The sequence below is a fragment of the Dermacentor silvarum genome, chromosome 1 (genome assembly GCF_013339745.2).
Source record: "Dermacentor silvarum isolate Dsil-2018 chromosome 1, BIME_Dsil_1.4, whole genome shotgun sequence".
In the NCBI taxonomy this organism is placed as follows: domain Eukaryota; kingdom Metazoa; phylum Arthropoda; class Arachnida; order Ixodida; family Ixodidae; genus Dermacentor; species Dermacentor silvarum.
This window is the reverse complement of record NC_051154.1, coordinates 390,255,271-390,275,332: the sequence shown is the minus strand read 5'-3', so window position 1 is coordinate 390,275,332 and position 20,062 is coordinate 390,255,271. Positions and strand designations below refer to the sequence as shown.

Genomic DNA, 20,062 nt, shown 5'->3' with positions numbered 1-20,062 from the left:
AGGCCGGGCCGGGCGGGTAACGTAGATTATTTCCGGGCCCGCGCCGGGATCGGGTCTCGCCATAAAACTTTTGGTCAGGCTCGGGCGGGCAGCCGGATGTAAAGTCACGCCCGGGCCGGGCTGAAAAAATCAGCCCGTGCAGTGCTCTAGAACAGACACCCAATTTACTAAAGTTAAAAAGGCAAGATGCCACGGAAGAACGTGCAGTACATTGTGGTCAGGACTTTGTACAGTTATGGAATTCACCGAAGGAAAGCAAAGCCGTGTAATTTTATGTGTGAATGTGCATAATTGGATAAAGCGCAAATACATATGGTGTTGTTCCCCACAAAATGATCTCAATCAGAATGAAAACAGCCTTTTCCTCAAGTAAAGCCTTTGCTATCTATGCAGAGTTTATCATCAGACTCTCTGATATGTTGACTTTCATGATCAGTGCAACGCGATGCCTGTGTGTGCACAGCTATAAGTCATTGTATCAACGCTACTGTTCTGACACTGTTTCTACACAATACTGCCACACATCAATCAGGGCCAGACAAATTCTGGGGTTTTGCATGCCATAGCCATGATATGATGATGAGACACGCCACAGTGGGGGACCTAAGATTACTTTGTTCATCTGGGGTCCTTTAATGTGCACCCAACGCATGGTACACGGTCATTTTTGCATTTCGTCCCCTTCGAAATGTGGCCATCCTGCTGCCGGGATTTGATTCCGCGGCCTCTGGCTTAGCAGAGGAACGCCACTACGCCACCACAGGGGTTCACCAGGATCACAACAAGCATGCCAGATGTACCAAGTTAAATACAAAATAACATGTAATCTTGTGTGAACGGTCATCTAAATAAGATTCGACAGGTTTCACAATTATGAATTCATGTTCCTGGGCAACAAAACAGACGTCGCCACTTCTTACACATGGTCAATCAACTTGCTTTGTCGGTAGACAATATCTCACCTAAACCAAATATTCTGCATACCACAGGGAGTCAAATGAATTTGCTCAGAACACTTAAGATTTATTAATATGCACCTATGAGCACTGGCTATGGACCGTTTGCAACTGACCAGTGCATGTGACCAAGAGAAAAAGTTTACAGCAGTGCTCTCACTCAATCCTACTATACAAACGAATTTTCTTCTATCAAGGATTTTAGTTTGGGATTGCTAGTCTTGGGTGATCGTATTTTGTTGCCTCCTCCAGAGTAGAGAATGCTGTTTATCTTTAAAATGTGTCTTTTTCTACATCTTGTATCTGTGTATATTCCAGTGCCTTTGTCATCTGAATTTTATGCAAGCATTATGATATCGCCTCTGTACAGCCCAAAGTGTCGTCGTTCGCAATGCTGGGTGTTCCTCGTTATCGTAATGATGTTTACACGTACTTCACTGGCCTGCGTCGCTTGCGTTCTTTTTTGCCTGCGACGTGCACGCAAACAATGGCAGTGTAGTGTGTTGACCACAGCCTTTAGCATCATTTGTGCGCTTTATTCAGAATGGCATGAGACAAACAAGATGGAAAGTGGGTTGCGGATATTGCTCTGCAGTGGCACAGCTGTAAGCTCCGTGGTAACAAGGACAGAAAGGTGATAACAGTGTCGGTGGGTGCCACTGGCATTTGGCTATTCCTTTTGGTTGCCACTTTTTGTTTGAAAAGAAACCTTTTGCTTCAAAATTTGTGGAACAATTGTTACTAAAGGCACACTAAAATAAAATAAGTTCAGCTGTGTTACTAGATCACCCTTCTACAATACCGAGAAAGCCACTCATACCATGAAAGGAGACTTCATAAGTCCGAAAAGATGCGAGATCGAAAGACGGGTGGTGATGCCACCTTGAAGTTCACGCACCAGTTCGCCATGACATGAATTTTATTGGTGTATTCTGGGGCCTAGCTCTATCGGTAAAGATGGCCTAAGGTAAAGGTGTGGCGGGCCGGGCCGGGCGGGTAACGTGTTTGAAAGAACCAATACGAGAATTTAGAAATTCTTGTGAAGGTTCACAGCTTCAAAATGGGCCACATATGGGACATACCAACATTCAAATACGCGGCATCACACTGGCGATCCAGCGTTGGGGTTCCAAAAATGGAAGTTTGACGTTAGGTTTCTTCAAGTAGCAAGTCTCTTACCACAAAGCTACCGAGAATAGAGATTTGAAAGAATACTACGAGTCTAAACTGAATTTGCGTTCCCCTAATAATTCAGAGGTTCCATGCCTTTCTGAAAAGTGTCACGCATTTAAAATACAAACTGAAAACTATCAATCTTACCTATGCGATCTTCCAGAGCTTGGTTGTCATGCTTCAGACGGGCATGCCCATCTTCCAGCTCCTTCACTTGTGATGCCATCTTGTCTCGATCACTGGCTGACCTGGCTGTGGTCTCTTTCAGTTCACTCTGTAATAAAAAACAATTGTGCGTAAATGAAATGGAGGTCACGTGGAACTGAGGATTATAAAAATTAGCAGCCACGCTTGAAAAGGACTGAGAGCTGAGCAGGTTATATCTGATTTATCATAACCAAGCGACACAGCACACGAAAAGATAATAGTTGTGTATTTGTCTTCGAATACTAAGCAGCATTTCTTGGCGCTTTTGCACTGATAGTATGAGGCACGCATCCCTTCGGCAACCACTGCACATCAGCCATTGTTGCTATCCCTGATTGAACAAATGTTACCTGCATTAGACGCATTGAATTATCCATTGTGTGTTACGTAACGAAGTAGTGCGAAATTTCAGGGCAGTTTTCGAATGATCTGGATGTAGTATGTGAGGTATACATAATGGATCTTAGGAAGGCATGAAACATTGCACATGATCAGGCTACATTGCGCAACAGTTAAACTCGGCAGTTTCCATCAAACTAGACTGCCACAGAAACTGTCCGTTTCCTGTTAACTCTATCGTATCTATGTGGAGTTGGTTCAACCACACACTATCAGTTACGAACTATTGTCATTATAAGCTAGCACTTTATGCATTATGTTCCTTTGTCACTGAAGTTCTGGAGTTCACTAATGAAATTTCTGCTGCGATGTCTACTTTATCTACGCACTTCAATGGCCTACTGCTCCCCATTGGCCATTGCACTTATTAGATCAGTTTGTCACCCACTTTCATCTGCAATGGTCACCAAAATCGCCACGGCTCCAGCACATGCTCAGTGACAACCAACTTCTCTGGCGGTTTGCCAATGCTTTATTGTGACTTTGCGAGCCCAAACATCAGCCATTCGTGTGAAGCAAGAGTTGATACCACCCATGCACTTGCCGTGGCACAGGACTCCCAGGCACCATGACCCAGCAGGCAAAAGTATGCGCTCAAGCTACAGTAGTTTCTCCTTCTAGAAGCACGCCAGAGCAGTGATGTGCTCTTGGCTCACACAGTCCTATGCCAGCCCTTTGTTTCTTACTTAATGCTTCTCCAAAAGATGATACATAGATTTGGTTAGACAAGTAAACCATTGTCCAAGAATAAATAACAAGTAAATAAAGCCGCAGAGTTATTTTAGAAACTGCACCACAATAACTTTATGCAAAAACCACAAGTTCTCTTTACTGAAATAAAATATTTTAAGTGGCAAAAAAACCCTATATAATTAAGGCAAGGAGTGCTGTTCTGTGATTGTGTGTGCTTAGAAACGACAACAGAGCACCAGTCCACGGAACCCTGATCATGAGAAAGAAATTTACAGAAAAATAAAATTGAGTTGGAGTACATGCAGCAGGCAATACAAAATCCTCACTGGGAGCTTATCACTGTCGTTGAAAAGAAAAGTTGTACGATCATTGCATTCTACCGGTGCCAACATATTAAAGGACCGCACAAGCAGCGATGGAACGAAAAATGTTGGGCCTAACGTTAAGATACAGGAAGAAAGTGGTGTGGTTCAGAGAGCAAATGGGGATTGCTGATATTCTAGTTAACATTAGAAGGAAAAATGGTGCTGGGCAGGCCATGTAATGCGTAGGATGGATAACCGATAGGCCATTAGAGTTACAGAATGGATACCAAGAGAAGGGAAGCGCAGTCGAGGACGGCAGCAAACTAGGTGGGGTAATGAAGTTAGGAAATTTGCAGGCGCAGTTTGGCATCAGCTAGCGCAAGACTGGGGTAATTGGAGATCGCAGGAAGAGGCCTTCGTTCTGCAGTGAACATAAATATACCCTGATGAGGATGATGGAGTACTACCAAGTCATCCCCAGCATTTCCCGGAAAATATTATTTGTCGAATATCTATTGTCTCTTGATTGGCTATCTATTGAATATCGCAAGGTATTGGCCACGTATTTGGGCTACGCTAAGCACTACCAAGTCATCCCCAGCATTTTCCGCAATCTATTGATTACTGATAGATTATCGATTAGCTATTGATTGGCTAAAGAAAGGATTGTTCATTCTTGCATAACGTTTTACGTTATCATGTTTACTTATTATCACCCGCTGTGAAAAGCAGGAATACTGCACGACTGTCCATGACATGCAAGGCGTTCATTGTACAGATTCTGAAACACAGTGATTTTGATCTACAATGGCACGTTAGTATGATTCCACCGAAGAGGGCAAAGTTTGCGGGAAGTATTGGCCATGTATTTGTGCTAAGCTAAGCACTACCAAGTCATCCCCAGCATTTTCCTGGATTTATTAATTATTCATGGAATATCGATGAGCTATTCACTGGCTATTGATTGGCTATCGATGACTGACTTAGCTTAAGTAGTCCCAACTGTGCCTATCTATACGTAGCCAGGCTCAGCTTCGCTAGTGGGGTATGTGCCATTGCGCTTGGACCCTTTCTGCACAACTGCCAGGATCGGTCCCCAATTTCTGTTTGCACGTTACGGACTAATTAATGCTCGACTTAAACAGCTCCGCTGTTGAAAACAGATTGGAATAGCTTTACGTTACACCGGCCCAGATTTCGGAGCTGAAAAATGCCACTTTGGAGCATTAAAAACGCAAGTTTGGAGCAGCTATTGGTGTTTTTGGAGCAGTTGGCAAAATATGCCACACGACTCCTAGATTTAAAAGCATCACTGAAGTGTCTAATGAATATTTCAATTCATTATGAAACATATCGCACATACAATAATCAACACAAATTGCAAGAACAAAACAATTAAGATGGATGGTTATTGAACGCGCAGTAAATTGAGCTATATTTAAAATACCAGTACTTGTGGCAGAAATGAGATCACACCAGGAAAGCTGAGCACCACGTTATAGACGTAACCACAATCACATACAGTCGAGCCCGGATATACCGAACGCACATATAAAAATGATTGCGTATAACTAACACCCGTAAAATGCCGTTGAAAATTTTTGCATTCAATTTTAACAGCGGAGCTGTTCTTAGTCGAGCCTTCGCCGCATGGAGGAAGGAAAAAACTGAGGAGAGTCCCTACACCCTCAGCGCGCTAGGAGAAAAGTGTGGAGGAAATGACGTAGTCATGGTATGTTATCTTTACTGTTTCACGATTTTTGCGCTGTAGTGGCCACGTTGTCGTGGCACAATGGCGCCTTTGTTATGGTGTGTGTGGGCAGGTTTGCGTTTGTCTCTGCGTTTTGTTCCCCTGTTTTATCTGGACCGTGGTCTCCCGGTTGTTGCTGTGGCCAGGTGGGAGTGAAGGAACTCAAATGGGTGAGATGAATGCGCATGCAACGCTGTACGCAATTTACCGCGCCACGACAATAGCCACGGACAAAATAATGTTTGCGGGAAATTTTGCCCTCTTCGGCGGAATCATACTAACGTGCCATTGTAGACCGAAATCACTGTGTTTCAGAATCTGTAGAATGAACGCCTTGCATGTCAGGGACAGTCGTGCAGTATTCCTCCTTTTCACAGCGGGTGATAATAAGTAAAGATGATAACGTAAAACGTTATGCAAGAATGAATAATCCTTGCTTTACAACTTTTAAAACACAAGTTGCTCAACTGTTACTTGTTTGTCGCAGTACTCACGACCGCACGCCCTTGTTTCAGGAGAGCGCTTTCGAGGGTTATACACACCTCACAGGTGTACCGGTGGAGTTTTACGCCGAATATGTGCATCATCTTGCTGCCCGCCTGTAGTGTTATATGACCTAGATGTGCACGTTGACGTTTACAGCAGCGCTCAAACATTCCCTAACGCGTTAGGTGAGCGAGCACTCCGGTTGGACTTGTCGCGTCCATAGGCAGTAGGCTTTCCTTCCAAAGATTCAACGTTTAGCTTAACCTACTAATACCTGTAATGACACTTAGTAATAACGGAGGGGGTAAAAGTTGGGACTATTTATTTAAGAACAAAATTTTCTCTTTCTAGCAAGGCCCGCGACTACTGACCTCCCGAAGAGTGCGGGACGCGTTGTACGCTCCCATAATTTTATGGCGGTTCATGCCATAAGGAAAGTCTGGCGTACACGGTGCTTGTATGTGCAGCAAGAAACTTGTTACTGCTTAAAGCGTAAAACAGAGGCAGTGAAAGTAAGAACACGAGGGTGTGTTGGTGAAAAATCTGACAAACATTGGGCAGGCGAGCGATGCGTCACCTCTGCTGTGTATCGTTTACCCTTGACGCTTCCACTTCGTCGACGTGAAGAGCAAAGTAAAAAGAAACTGCAACGTAGGAAATAGGAAACAGGTCAGCATAGTTTGCGGTCGCTGAATCACTCGCGAGGCGCCGCTGCCCAAACACTGTAATGCTGCTGTGACGCTCTGCCGGACTGCACCATGCACATACAGCATACGGCGTGCGGCGACAGTCTTGTCTCCCTTGGAATTTATACGGAACATCACGGCGACGTCGAAGCCAACGGCAAACACACCAAACGGCAAAAACAGTGTGTATGCACTGCGGGGATTCGCGGGTGATTGATTCGAACTTGGTTCGCAAAGACAAGTGGCGCTGTGAGCTCTGCGGCTGCCTTCTGCTTGTTGACGGGATAGTGGGTGTCATTTTACAACGCAATGTTCTATTAGAAAATTAATCGTAAAAGTAAAGAGACGTGCATTTGTTTATAAACAATGAAAAACAAATGTTCGCTTACTCCTGCACTCTTTTACGTGACGTCTAAAACAACGTGTTTAGACGTAGTATATACCATACAGTTTCATTCAGTAATTATTGTATGAAAGTCTATATTATATGGGGGACAACATTTCTTGGCTATGAAGCGAAAGATACGGAGCCACAGCGCGCCTATTTGACCGCTGCCGGAAGTAGTCCCGCCGTTCACGTTTTGTTAAGTGCGGAATAGAAAACAATATTATTTTGTTTTTTACGCCACCTAATTCGAAACGATACCTAACAGTCAGCTACTAGTATTTCATTGTATCTTTATTTTCCCCGTTCTAGTTTTCGCACATGCCAGACCATCGCACGCTTCACGGATTCCTCAAAGGCAAGATGGCGCCCGCCTCTTCGGGTAAATGTTCGTCGCTTGCTGTCCCGCCAACGAACACCCCTGAGTAGCTGTTGACGAACGCCGGCCACAAAAAGGCCGTCGAAGGTCACAAAACAAGTGTTTCCAGCGTCTAGCTGAAACAAAGCGAAACCTCCTGGAAATTGCAAACGTCGGCATGCGGTACATACAGGCGAGTGAGCGAGCCGACTGCAGCGGCCGCTCTACCAGCGCCAGCGCAGTTTTTTTTTTTTGCCGTTGGCTTCGACGTCGCCGTGATGTTCCGTATAAATTCCAAGGGAGATAAGACTGTCGCCGCACGCCGTATGCTGTATGTGCGAATGAAAGTGTGTCAGGGCAACCGAAAATCGCGGCTCAATCTCGCGCGCGCAAGGTAGGAAAGCGGGAAGGACGTGCGCCGTCTTACGTGGCGTGCTAGGTTCCAGTGGGAGGGGATGGAGGGGGCGGCGCTGCACTCCCGCCGTAACTTCGTTGTTCCGCGGCTGCGCGGCCCACTAAAGTACGCGCCAATCTTGGAAGGGGTTTGCGTTCAGAGCAGAGTTTTGCGCTTCGACGGCTCATGCCTTTGCGCGTGCTGCATTCTCGCCGCTCAGTTTGCGTTGAAGCGATAGACAGCCCGATAGACGGCATGCTTCGCTTGCTGCTGTTGGCGCACTTCCTCAAGCCACCGTTTTGACCACGAGTGTCTGCACTCATCTAGTGTGATGTGTTCATGTGTACCTGTGAGTGCTCACACCATGCTTGTTAATTTAGTTAGTATGCGAACGTTTGCAGGTTTAAACGGCCGATAAAACTATTATCCTTACTGTGTATACCAGTGTATTTATTTGCTATCGCAATCGATGCTTCACCTTTCGGACGAAACTGCGACTTTTTTTTCTAAACCATACAGGCCCCTCTGCTCAAATATAAAGGAATAGTAGATGTCCTAATGCCTTGGGGCAAATATTTTAAAATTCCTGGCGCCTAATACTCTGATTTAATTTAGAAGTGACGGATTTAGCAGTGACCACGGAGTCTTCTAGAATGTTCCAAACAAAAATAATCTAATTTTTGGCTAATATAAACACACAATATCACCACTGCACCCTGCTTAAAACGAACGCGATGACACTGTTTATTTTTATCGTGCTCTTACGATCTTATTACGACCCAAATGACTCCTTTAGTATGCGAATTAAATGCACTTCAGAGTTCCTTCATCGACCTTCGGCGCATGCATGGTTACCATCTCACGTAAGAAAAATCGCGGACTCCTCAGCCTACAGTTATGACTGCGGTAAGCAGCTCGATCCTCTACAAAATGCTTCACACGATGTAGCATCCTCATGCATATAATCTATGTAACGCTTACATAAGCAACGTTCGTGATTTGTTTTCACTTGAACGCTACTGAACATTGATAATTAACGGCTGTTATACTTTGTGCACCTGCAAGCACGCGAACTTATCCTAAGTTGCAGTTGGGATTATGGGTGAGATGATAGTTATCCGACATTTCTTGTATGACTCTGGACACACTCCTACAAAGAAGTACTGCACCCCGATATCAGACCACGCAGTATATTTGGCGGCCGCTAGTTTTTTATCAGGATTGTGGTGTTTGAAGAGAGGAAAGACTGTTCATGGCCGCTTGAACTAAGTGGACAGTATCGAGGCAACTTACAACGTGTTGTCAAACTTGGAAGCCGCGGAGTTGTTTATTAGTCTTCAGGACTGTCCACATTATAGTGCAGTACATTTGATCATAAGGAACTTCAAAAATTTTCAAGTTCATGTTTGGAGATCCTTATACTGGCGCTCTGACTTCGCACTGACGCGATCTTCGACCAGGGATTTCTGGATGGTGAAAGGGGATGATATCCACGGTTCAGTAATTAATGAAGCATTTTGCACTTTCGAAGCGTAAGGTAAATAAATGAAGAACGAATATTGTACTTTATGCCAGTTATATTGTGCCACGAGAAGATTTTTTAGGCGCTCTCAGATTGCGGGCAATTCGTTTTCTCCGCAAGATTGGAGAAGACGACCAACCGCGGTGTTGGTTGCTCCGGTGGCCCTTGTGCGCTTTTGAGCCCCAACTTCAACCACAAAAGAAGAGTTCTTACAATTACCAGACGCTGTTTTTATTGAGTCCTGTTAAAACCGCTTTGTGAGTACAGAAAATGAGCCGTTAAAGCAGCTTTTTTTACGTGCCAATAGAATCCCCGTCGTGGAGTATGGTGCATGTTAGAGATACTGCAATTGAAGCGCGAGAAATAGGACCAGACGGAGCGTACAACACAAGTTAGCAGCAGACGATGTGCATGTTTTTCCGACGGACTTACCATATGTCACACAAACGAGGCCGATTTTCTGCACTTCTCAAACTATTTTAAAGCATCCTATTCAAAGCCGATGTTGTTCATCGTTAGAACCAGCGGTAATTGATCGTTTCCTTATTTTGTTTTTGTTTCTGGTGATACGAGCGGGGTGGAAGAATATCCATGGTGCTTCAAGGACAGCGCTGTTCAAACACAGTGCTATTCCGGTAGGTAACTGATAAATGTTTACCACAGTAAAGGACACGCCGACGCACGACCATGCCGCCACGCGTGACCAACGCGTTCGTAACGAACAGATCTCGAACACAGGAGCTACGTGTAGGCGATGCTGGCGCAGTTAAGCAGCCGGCAACTCGACCACTGCAGACAAGCGTGCTTGGTCTCTGTACTATATGTACAGGCAGTATTGCGGGCAACAGTGGAGCTGTCTCGTGTTCTAACTGGAGCAGGCACACACAAGCGAGAGCAGCGGGCGCGCTTAACGACGAACGATCTTTTTTTAGCATAATCTTGCACGTGTTATTGAAACAATTACCGCGGCTGCGTTATAAAAGATGCGCGTGTTTCTGAATGCATGGTTATTACTGAATAATTTTATGAAGCGGGAGTGTTGACGCCATGCTTCAACTTTCATCCGCATGCAGCGTGCTCGGTGATATCCAGATGCTTACGGCTCGCTTTCTTTATGAACAGTTTCGGATGGGTCAGGAAGTAGATATTTGCCATAGCCTAATTACCTGCGTTTTTCTTTCCTCATAAAACGTGTTCAGTGTTGATGCTGAGCTAACATACAAATTAGAGTAGAGAAGAATTATGCACTTCGATGCATGGTTGTGCATCAACGCGCCAGAAGTAGGAACGTACAATGCGGCGGCATCAAACTTGCTGACAGAAAAGTCCATCGCTAGGAAAATTATCAGGAACCTCGTCGGAGAAAAATCACTTCAAAATTTAAAGCCCGCTCCAAATTCAGTTTGTCGGTGGCATTTGTCACAGAGGGTGACTAGACTACCGAATGTCAAAGCGTCCAGTTTTACGTCGAATGGATATTTTCCGCTAGAATCGTTTGTTATAACGTATCTCAAAGTGCAGGGTGGTTGCACAATAGGTTGTCTCGTCAGTTGCAACTACGGGAGGGCCATTCTAAGGTTTTACGGTGTTTTTTAAACATCGCCTGTGGCAGATTGCATTATCCTTGTCCTTGAGCGGGATTATATGAAGAAGGCGGCCATACTAGCAAGAGAAATTGAAACACATATGCCACTCAATAACCGAAGTTGACTAAATAATTCTTAGATAATTATTTACAATTTTGGCGCTCCAGTTGCTTCTGTGCTGCAAACAATAAAATAGCTTTTTGTCAAAAAGAAAAGGGGAACTACATCGCCTTTTTACGGCGGCTATGATGGCGCATATCCCCAATGCGGAGTGATTCTGTAAATTCATTCCAAGTGTATACGCCTAGCAAATTCACCAGCTACATTGCTTACATGGCAGCATGTGCCGTAAAGTAATTAATGAAAAAGTTTTTTAGAGAGTTTTTGTAAATTAGTTAAATATGTGTTTACATTTCCCGTGCAAGTAATGCCTGCTTTTCTGAATGATCGAGCTCAAAGACTGCAATTATGCGTTCTGCAACATATGATTTTTGAAAATTTAGTAAAACTCAAAAATGATCACCCCGTATATCATACATAGGATATTTTCACACACTGTTGATCCAGCAGTCATATACCGGTAAATTTGGTAGGCATCACGACAAAATACAAAATATAGGGCTAATTAGACTTTAAAAAGCGCAGCCTCAAATCTCTGCTCAGGAGAGGCCTACACATTCGTTTGGTGTATACCCGAGACTATCCCTGCAGGCAGTAGCTGACGCGCAATAAAAGAGGAATGCGGAACAAAACGGCGCCAGCTCCATTAACACGCGTTAACGTAACCCTGTTGAGTAGTAATTAACATGGTAACAAGGACGGGATGCATTGTGCGTTCCACAAACATTAGGATGCACACTTGCATTGCTACACCATCTGTTGCTCCAATTTGTACAACAGAATGGTTTCGCGTCCGTCTCACTTTAACTTTGAGTGCACGTTTAGAGTTGTGCGATCACTGATGGACTTAAAACTAACTACAAATCTGAAAATGGCCACCACATTTTACTTAAAAGCACATTAGGGTAATATTAAACAGCGGGTGCTGCCTGCTGACGTGAGTATTTCAGCGCGTAGTAACAATATACTTCCTTCCTCGAGAGGTACGGTACATGCTTTATATTAGACACTGACAGTTTTAGTTTGACGTACGCAGAAGCTTTGCGCACGCAAACACGTGGAATTCTAACTACGTATTTGCGTGCGCAAAGTTTCTGCGTACGTGCGACTAAAGTGGCATACTATTATATGAGCGTATACAGTGAACATGCACACTCAGTACGCATTACGTTACGTACGGTGCACGGGCCTTCTGTACCACCTTCTGTAGGCACTGGACACTCGCTATAATGCGGCAAATGCTTCAGTATTTATTTGAAAGTTTATATATATATATATATATATATATATATATATATATATATATATATAGTAGCACTCTTGTTTTGTCTTTGACTAACTCTAGGTTCTAGGTTAAGGCACGAAAGCGAGCATTTGTTATCCGTTCAGTGCACAGCGTCGCAAATGATTCTTTGTACGAAACAGTGCACACACGGAATTCAGGGCTGCTCAGTTTTTTTACCTTCAGAGCGCAGCTCCTAAGCGCCCGTTCCCTCAGCGAGCGTCGACGTAACCGAGCGAATGAGCGCAACAGCGAATGACTAAAAATGCAACGTGGAGTGCAGAGGGGAACGATCGAAAGGCGGTGATAGCAAGAGAGCGCGAGGAGGATGGTATGGCGAAAGCGTGAGAAGAAAAGCGTAGCGCTGCGCAGGACTTGTTCTGCGACGATGGCTAGGAGATGGCGCCAGAGTACCATGCGTCTTTTGTTCACTTTGTCTTGCTTCGGCCACTGCTTTTAACGGCTAACAAATGATAAACATCATCCCTCGATGGACGACGTTCCTGCATTTATGAGAAGTTTATCGAATGTTATCGATGGTTTTATGCGTTCGCTGTTGTCATCAACGCTTTTCGTAATCTGACTGTATGCGCGACCCGAATTGTGCAATACTTTCTGGAAGCCACGCGGGCACCAGCGATTACACTGACAAATTCGACGAGTCATGCATAAAAGCCGATGCGCATGAACCGCAGATTTCCGACGATCGCCGACTCTGCTTGCCGCTATCGTTGCGCGTCAGTGTTACTTGTTTTGCTGGGGACAAGTTGGCTTAACAAAAAGTTACATTTGTACCTCACAGTTTCGACGCTGTCGTTCTGAACTGTTACTGCCACGTTACAATATAATCACAATACTAAATAGTGTCAGCCAGGTCATTCTCAACAATGAGCGACGGAGCCGGTAGAAGCACATTTGCCACAGCTGCTAAACGAGCTGCCCCAGCAGAGGCTTAGCGCCGCCGTCAAGAGGACCCTTTTGGTCAGTATCGAATTCGTTCCCGCAATATACCCCCAATTCAAAACGCCTTAGGAGCTGCGCTCAAAATTCACTTTAGGGAGTATTCTAATGGTCGGTGAATGTTTTTTTTTTGTATGTTTGCTGCGCTGCGTTCCACCAGGGGTGGTTTTTACCGCTCTGCATTGGATGATTTACTGAAGTCACGTGCCATAATCGGTCGCATTTCACGCATTGAGATTGAAGCACAGATGATTATGCATGTTAACTGGATTCTCCAACAGGAAGGGGGAGCTCCTTCAAGTGAAAGTGCTCGCGCACGGGCTTTCCTTTGAAATTTCAGCTGTTTTTGCATAGTTGTGGCGCAGTGCAGCGGTTGATACTTTTCAGACAACAGCCGGTGCGTGATTTACGCCCTGGCCGCGCTTGTTTCTTTGCAATGCCAAAACCCGGTGAGCTGCTCTTTAAGTGCCCGTACATCTGCTACGTATTAAATTTGCCGACACTTACGTCAAGGTTGCAGGGAGCTCCGATGGAGGGCGAGTACTTGATCTGGAGCGTGCCGGTTCCGCGGACCACGAAGTCCTGGCTGTTGTACTGGTCGCCGAACGCGTGGCACGCAGTGATGATGGACCTGCGCCACTGATTCATGAGCGGAGGGACGTTGCGGCAGGCAATGGGCTTCCGGAACACATCACCGCCAAGGGCGTTGCGAATGGCGGCGTTGGGCGACATCCACGTGCGCTTCAAGTGGTACTTCTCGGCAACGTCCTTCTCCGCCGTGATGGTGGCGCACTTGACGCCCACGTTATGCAACTTGAGCGCCTGGGCGGCCTCCAGGATAACATTGTCGTTGGTCTGGTTGCGATGTTCGATTGACAGATGGAACGCTCTCTGGTCGGTGTCCACGCACGGCTCGATGATACTCTCCTGGAGCAGGTGCCCGACGACGCGCGCCATGTCGTCGCCCCACACCTATACTACGGGCCCGTGAATGAGTTTCTCCAAGGGCGCAACAGAGAGCAGGTCAGAACAGCGGGCTAGAGGTCTTGAAAAACGGGCGCGTTCGTCTCGCGGTAGTCGTTCTCGTGACCACGAGCTGATCGTTCCTCACGCGGCCAACAAAAAAAAGAAGTTTTTACGTTTAAGATTACATTTAGCATGGTAGCATGCATTCAGGTTAAGCACTTCAAATATACATCAGTCCATTGCAAGTTTGTTGCCTGAATCACTGAAGATTAAAGAAAATTATTCATTAACACCTTCTAAAATTCGGGGCACAGCATTTCACTGCTTGGAATACCTGCAGATTGCATGCTCCAAGAAGGATGGTGATGATGATTTCCTCAATATGGCACATACCCATCACTAGGGGTGGGCCAAGAAGCGGGCGGTACAATTAAAGGAATGCAATATCATATGAAGAAATAAAGGGCAATATAAGTGTTAAAAATAGAAATCACAGAGTAATCGTGCAGGATTGAATCAAGGTGTTGAAATAAAACTAAAGCTTGCAAGAGAAATGTGCAAGACAGGAGAAGGACGAAAATATTCTCAAGATGTTTATTGGGCAGAGCTCGGAGCAGCGCAACGTCAACGGTCAGGGCAGTGACAGCTTCCAAGTGCGAGAGCCATTGCCAAGCAAGAGTGCTCGACCCACTAGCGTTTTGATGCAGTAGAGCTGAACCCACTAGCGGATCTCTACATCGCTAGAACCACCCCCGGGAGTGATAAGGGAGCCGTCGGGCGACCTAACATCTCGTCACGGTGTGTGGGTCGTAGTAAGACTTTAAACGTTCGGACATGGACAATGTCTCGTCCATGGCGGCGCATGTCTGAAGATGGCTCAACTGGTTTTATTACATAGTTTACAGAAGATGCGCGTTCGAGGACACGATAAGGGCCATCATCTTCGGAACCAGATTGATGAGAGGCTAGGGGCAGTGAAAGGGACTGAGAACCACACGAGCGCTCACGGATCGAAGGTGACCGTGAAATGGCGTCACCGCGAGTGCTCCTCTGGCGCTCTAGGTCATCGGAAGTAAAAATTGCTGAGCAGATCTTGAGGTCGCGATCGCGATCGCTGAGCAGATCTTGAGGTGGACCATGCTGCAGAATGAATCAGCGAAGCAGGAATATGGCAACGTCGCACACTGTAGCTGCCGATAGGGCGACCGTTTCGGCGTATCGTGTGAGATGATCGACTGCAACAATGGCCTAGCGGTTACGAGCTGATGTCAAAGGAAGTGGTGCATACAGATCAATTCTAACAAGACCGAACCGCCGGTTAGGGCAATGTAGAGGCTGCAGACCACCTGGCGAGAGCTGATGTGAAGTTTTTCGGCGCTGGCAGCCGGGGCATGAGCGAACGAACTTTTGAACGTAGTTGCACATTCTTCGCCAGTAGTAGCGTTGTCGGAGGCGCTGTAAGGTTTTGAAAAGTCCCGAGTGTGCACACCGTGAATCAGAGTGGAACGATGCGCAGATTTCAGAACGCAGGCTTCGAGGTACTACTAATAACCACTGGCGGCCGACAGAGTTGTAATTGCGGAGGGGAAGCAGGACGTAGCGAATGTCGAAATAGCGACGACAGCGAAATGACGGTGCCACGCTCCAGCTGGTTGCTCAGCTTCACCTCCAGGTCACCTGTGCATTGTGTTCCAGTTTTTTCACTTGAAGCTTGATTGGCTGATTGAGTTTATTGCCGCAGAGTAACGCAAAGGCATCAGCAATGGTATAGTAAAGGGCCTCGGATAAATTTTGGCCTCCTGGGGCCCTTTAGATCCTTAAACCATTTTTACCGTTTTTTGAGGAAAATAAATAAAATTTTCATGATCAGAAATGCTTCAAATGCATGTTTAAAACAAACAAATCTTTGGAAAAATTTTATGGCAAAGAAGTATTATAGACCACCCACTTCATTCTTTGGAACTTTGTGAGAAAAGATTGGATTGTAGTGTCCCCGCTCCATTGATATTGTGCGGAACTACTACACATTACCGGCGGTGTGATAGCGCTTAAATCACTCTACTGTGAACTGCACGTTGTCGCACCACCTACACCTGTCCGCCTGTGAACCTTTAAAATTCGCCAAATCCGGCAGACAAGACGAGGCTAGCACAGTTTCTTTTGAAGCTATAAAAAAAGCACGGAGATAGCACAAATTGTTTAAAGCTTGCTTCGATCACACTTTTTTCTAACGATGCATACGTTTTCTATTCATAAGCAAAAGCAGCCGCAAACTTGGAACAGCAGAGACTGACAAGAAACACATTTCTTTGAGACCGCTTTTCCAGGGACTTGGCTGTTCGAGGTTTCGCCTGTTTCAGAAACTTCTCTCAAGCTCGCTTCAAGCAGGTACCCCTCTTGCGGTCTTTCACTAATGGAATTCTGGGGGTTTTTTTCTTGCCAGAACCACAATTTGATTACAAGGCATGCCGTAGTGGGGGACTCCGGATTAATTTTGACCACCAGGAGATATTTAATGTGCCCCCAATGCAACGGACACAGGCGTTTTTTGCATTCTCAAATCAATTGTCTCTTTTTGTGGTTCTGCGAGAGTAGCACACATTGCTATGATCTCTTTGCATTTATAATTAGCACCTTAAGCCAAGGAGAACAGACTAGAGCACTACACGGGCTCGGGCTTACCTGAAATCCCGGGCCCGGCCCGGCCCGGCCCGTATGCGGGGTCGGGCCCGGTAGGGCAGTTTTTTGACGGGCTCGGGCCGGGCTCGGGCACAGCATGGGCTTTTTGACCCGGACCCGGGCCGGGCTCCGGTATTTCGACGCGGGCCCGGGCCGGGCTCGGAATTTCTGTTGGTGTCCATGTAACGGGCAGCGAGTTATCATCACGCGTTTCGACTCTGCAAAATCTCTTGCCCCGGCGCAGCTGGAAGGTAGCAGTGCTACTCCTATGTACTTCCCTTTTCTTCTTCCGTCGTAATTTGTGCTGTGTCAACGGAATGTAAAAGTCCAGAAAGACCGAAGTCGCCTCAAACCAAAGGATGCCATTGTCTTACTTACCTAAATCAATGTAATTAATGCTTTCAGCGCGGTGTAAGCGCGTTCGCCACTTGCTGATTCGTCAAAGGCGAATTGGTAAAACGATGACTGGAAAGATAATTCGTCACGCGGCTGAAATATAGCACTGCGTCCATCCATTATTGCACGCATGTTCTCAACTGGCCACCTCGCAGCAGCGCATTACTCTGCACCACGGAGGAACGAGAAGCTTGCTTTCTCCATTTACTCCATCTATGCACTGCGCTCAAGACCAGTCGTGGCGGCGGTTCGGCTATAGTGTACCAGAATACGGTTTAGTGGGGGCGGCAAGCGTCTGGGGCGGCGCATGCTTTGCAGTGAGGCATCCGACGTGCAAACATACTGTGGCGGCGTGGCGATAGAAGTCATCTTCATCTTTCTGGGGATTTATATGCCAAAACCAGTTCTGATTAAGAGGCACGCCGTAGTGGAGGGTGTGATGTTATTGGGTGCAGGATCACTCCAGAAAGAGATAGAAGCAGCACGCGGGAGCACAAACACACATCAGACGTATATTGGACACACGTAATACATTAAAACAGCACATATACAACAATTCCCCAAAATATGTTCAAGAAGATATACAGCTAATACAGATTAGTCAAAAGGTAGTCGGCCTACAGTTCATGTAGAAGTAATTGCCGCCATGTCGGAGACGTCGGGGAACCGGTCTCGGACAGCAGTGTCGGACAGCTGGTTGGACAGCAGGGTCTAACTACAGGGCCAGATCGCCTCGTGGAGCTCAGGTGGCCCTGCGCCACAGTCGATGTACCGGAGCCTCCGCGTGCCCGATTACTCGATGGCGGGGTTTGTGTTCCGGAGAACACTGTGGCAGCCCACCAGGTCACGTCCACAGCTGGCGAGGTAGCCCCGTGGCCGCTCACCCGAACGCTCGATCAGCCAGGCTCAGGACCGCCAGCCCTCCTGGACCAGTTGCCCAGCGGAAGAACTGGACGAGGTAACCCTGTGACCGCTCACCCGAACGCTCTAACAGCCAGGCTCAGGACCGCCAGCCTTCCTGGACCAGTTGCCTGGCGGAAGACCTTGACGAGGTGGCCTCTCAGCTGGTGCTAGCTTTGATTGGGGTGCAGACGTAGTGACGCGGGTGGCGATAGCTCCTATGGGCCGGACGCCCAGCGAGGAAGCCCTGTGCCGTCGAACGCCGAACCTCGCGCACTGCTCACGCCACGGGCCACGCTCCCTCGAGCCACGCTTTTTGAGGCGCCACTGTCGACGTTCACCAATTGGTGTCGATGATGATGATGACGACGACCTTAAAGTACATACCCACTCATGGGTATTGGCCAAGAGTCGTCGTCCTCTTCGCCACCGCACGGCACACTGTCTTCATATGTTTGTGTTGGCCACTCCCGCGTGTAATATATTATGACAATACCCCCCTTTTCGAGAAAGTTGTTCACAACTATTCTAACAAAAGGACGCGGGATGAAAACAAACAAAAAAAAGGCTAGTGTCCTGTACGTTTGCCCGATTACTCATATGAGCACAAGGCTCAAACTGTTCATAGGTCATTGCGCACAGTTAAAGTAAGCATTAAAACACAAAGTGCAGTTCCGTTACCAAAGCGTCTCACAGGTGAGTACGATTGGTTTGCACAGCTCACTATCAATGGGATGCCGGCTCCGTCGCTGCAGCAGCTCGGCGAGCAATGGTCAGGCTCTAGAACGATGTTGCTTCGGTGTCTTTTAAAGATATAGACGCGGGGCTTGGGGTCACGCGAAGCCTTACGCTCCGACACGTGGCTCTCACCAGGTATGTTAATACTAGGGCCTACACCCGACCATGTCGCTGGCTCCCACGATCCTTCCTGGTTTCCTTGGAGGACGACGCTGAGGTTGGAAACCACGGGAAGCCTTGCAATTTGACTTATGGCTCTCCTCAGGCAGGCGAACAATCGTTTGTGTAGGTTCACGGTCTTCGTACTTCTTTAGCATATTTATATGAAAGATATTGTTCTTTCCAGAGACTTCAATAACGTAATCAACGTCATTTTTTCGTTCAATGACTTGGAATGGCCCTTTCCATTGCATAAGAAGTTTGTTTGCATCAGTTGGCCACAAAATGAGTATTTTGTCGCCTGGACGTAATTTCCTAGGGCGACTTTTCCTGTCATAGTTGGTTTTTTGTTTGCCATGCGCTTTCTCCAGCTGTGCATGTGCGATCTTGCATGTCTCCTCCAGGCGATTGCGCAAATCAAAGACATAATTGTATGTCATTCGCGTTTCTGCATCTAGTTCCTCGTTCGTCCATAGTTCCCTTAATACAGTCAATGGTCCTCGGACGTGCCGGCCGTAAATGAGCTGAAAAGGAGAGAACCCTACGCTTGCCTGTGGAACTTCTCTATATGCAAAAAGCAAAGGGGCAAGGTATCTGTCCCAAGATCACGGTCTCTCTTGGCACATTCTCTTCAACATCATCTTCAGGGTGCCGTTAAACTTCTCTACGAGACCGTTTGCCATCGCATGGTAGGGTGTCGTCTTGAGTAGCTTCACTGAGAGCAGTCGACTAACCTCTTTCATCAATTCTGAGGTAAAACTTGCTCCTTGGTCATTGACTATTTCTTTTGGCAAGCCGACGCGAGAGAAAATCTCGATCAGTGCTTCTGCTACATGAACTGCGTCGATTGCAGGGAGTGCCACAGCATCCGGATAACGAGTGGCAAAGTCGATTAATGTGAGAACATATCGGTTCCCGTGGTCTGACTTTGGTGAAAAGGGCCCGATTAAATCAACAGCCAC

At 46.6% G+C, this 20,062-nt stretch overlaps 1 protein-coding gene across 1 annotated transcript; it reads right to left on the bottom strand.

Annotated features, from left to right (window-relative positions):
• Positions 1 to 13,742: 13,742 nt before the first annotated feature.
• Positions 13,743 to 14,219, bottom strand: LOC119446289 (isocitrate dehydrogenase [NADP] cytoplasmic-like). The gene has a single exon (XM_037710690.1). The coding sequence runs from the start codon at positions 14,217 to 14,219 to the stop codon at positions 13,743 to 13,745; it is 477 nt and encodes a 158-aa protein (XP_037566618.1).
• Positions 14,220 to 20,062: the final 5,843 nt, after the last annotated feature.

Coding starts and splice junctions, on each gene's coding strand:
- LOC119446289 (XM_037710690.1), bottom strand. CDS start 14,219: ATGGCGCGCGTCGTCGGGCACCTGCTCCAGGAGAGTATCATCGAGCCG.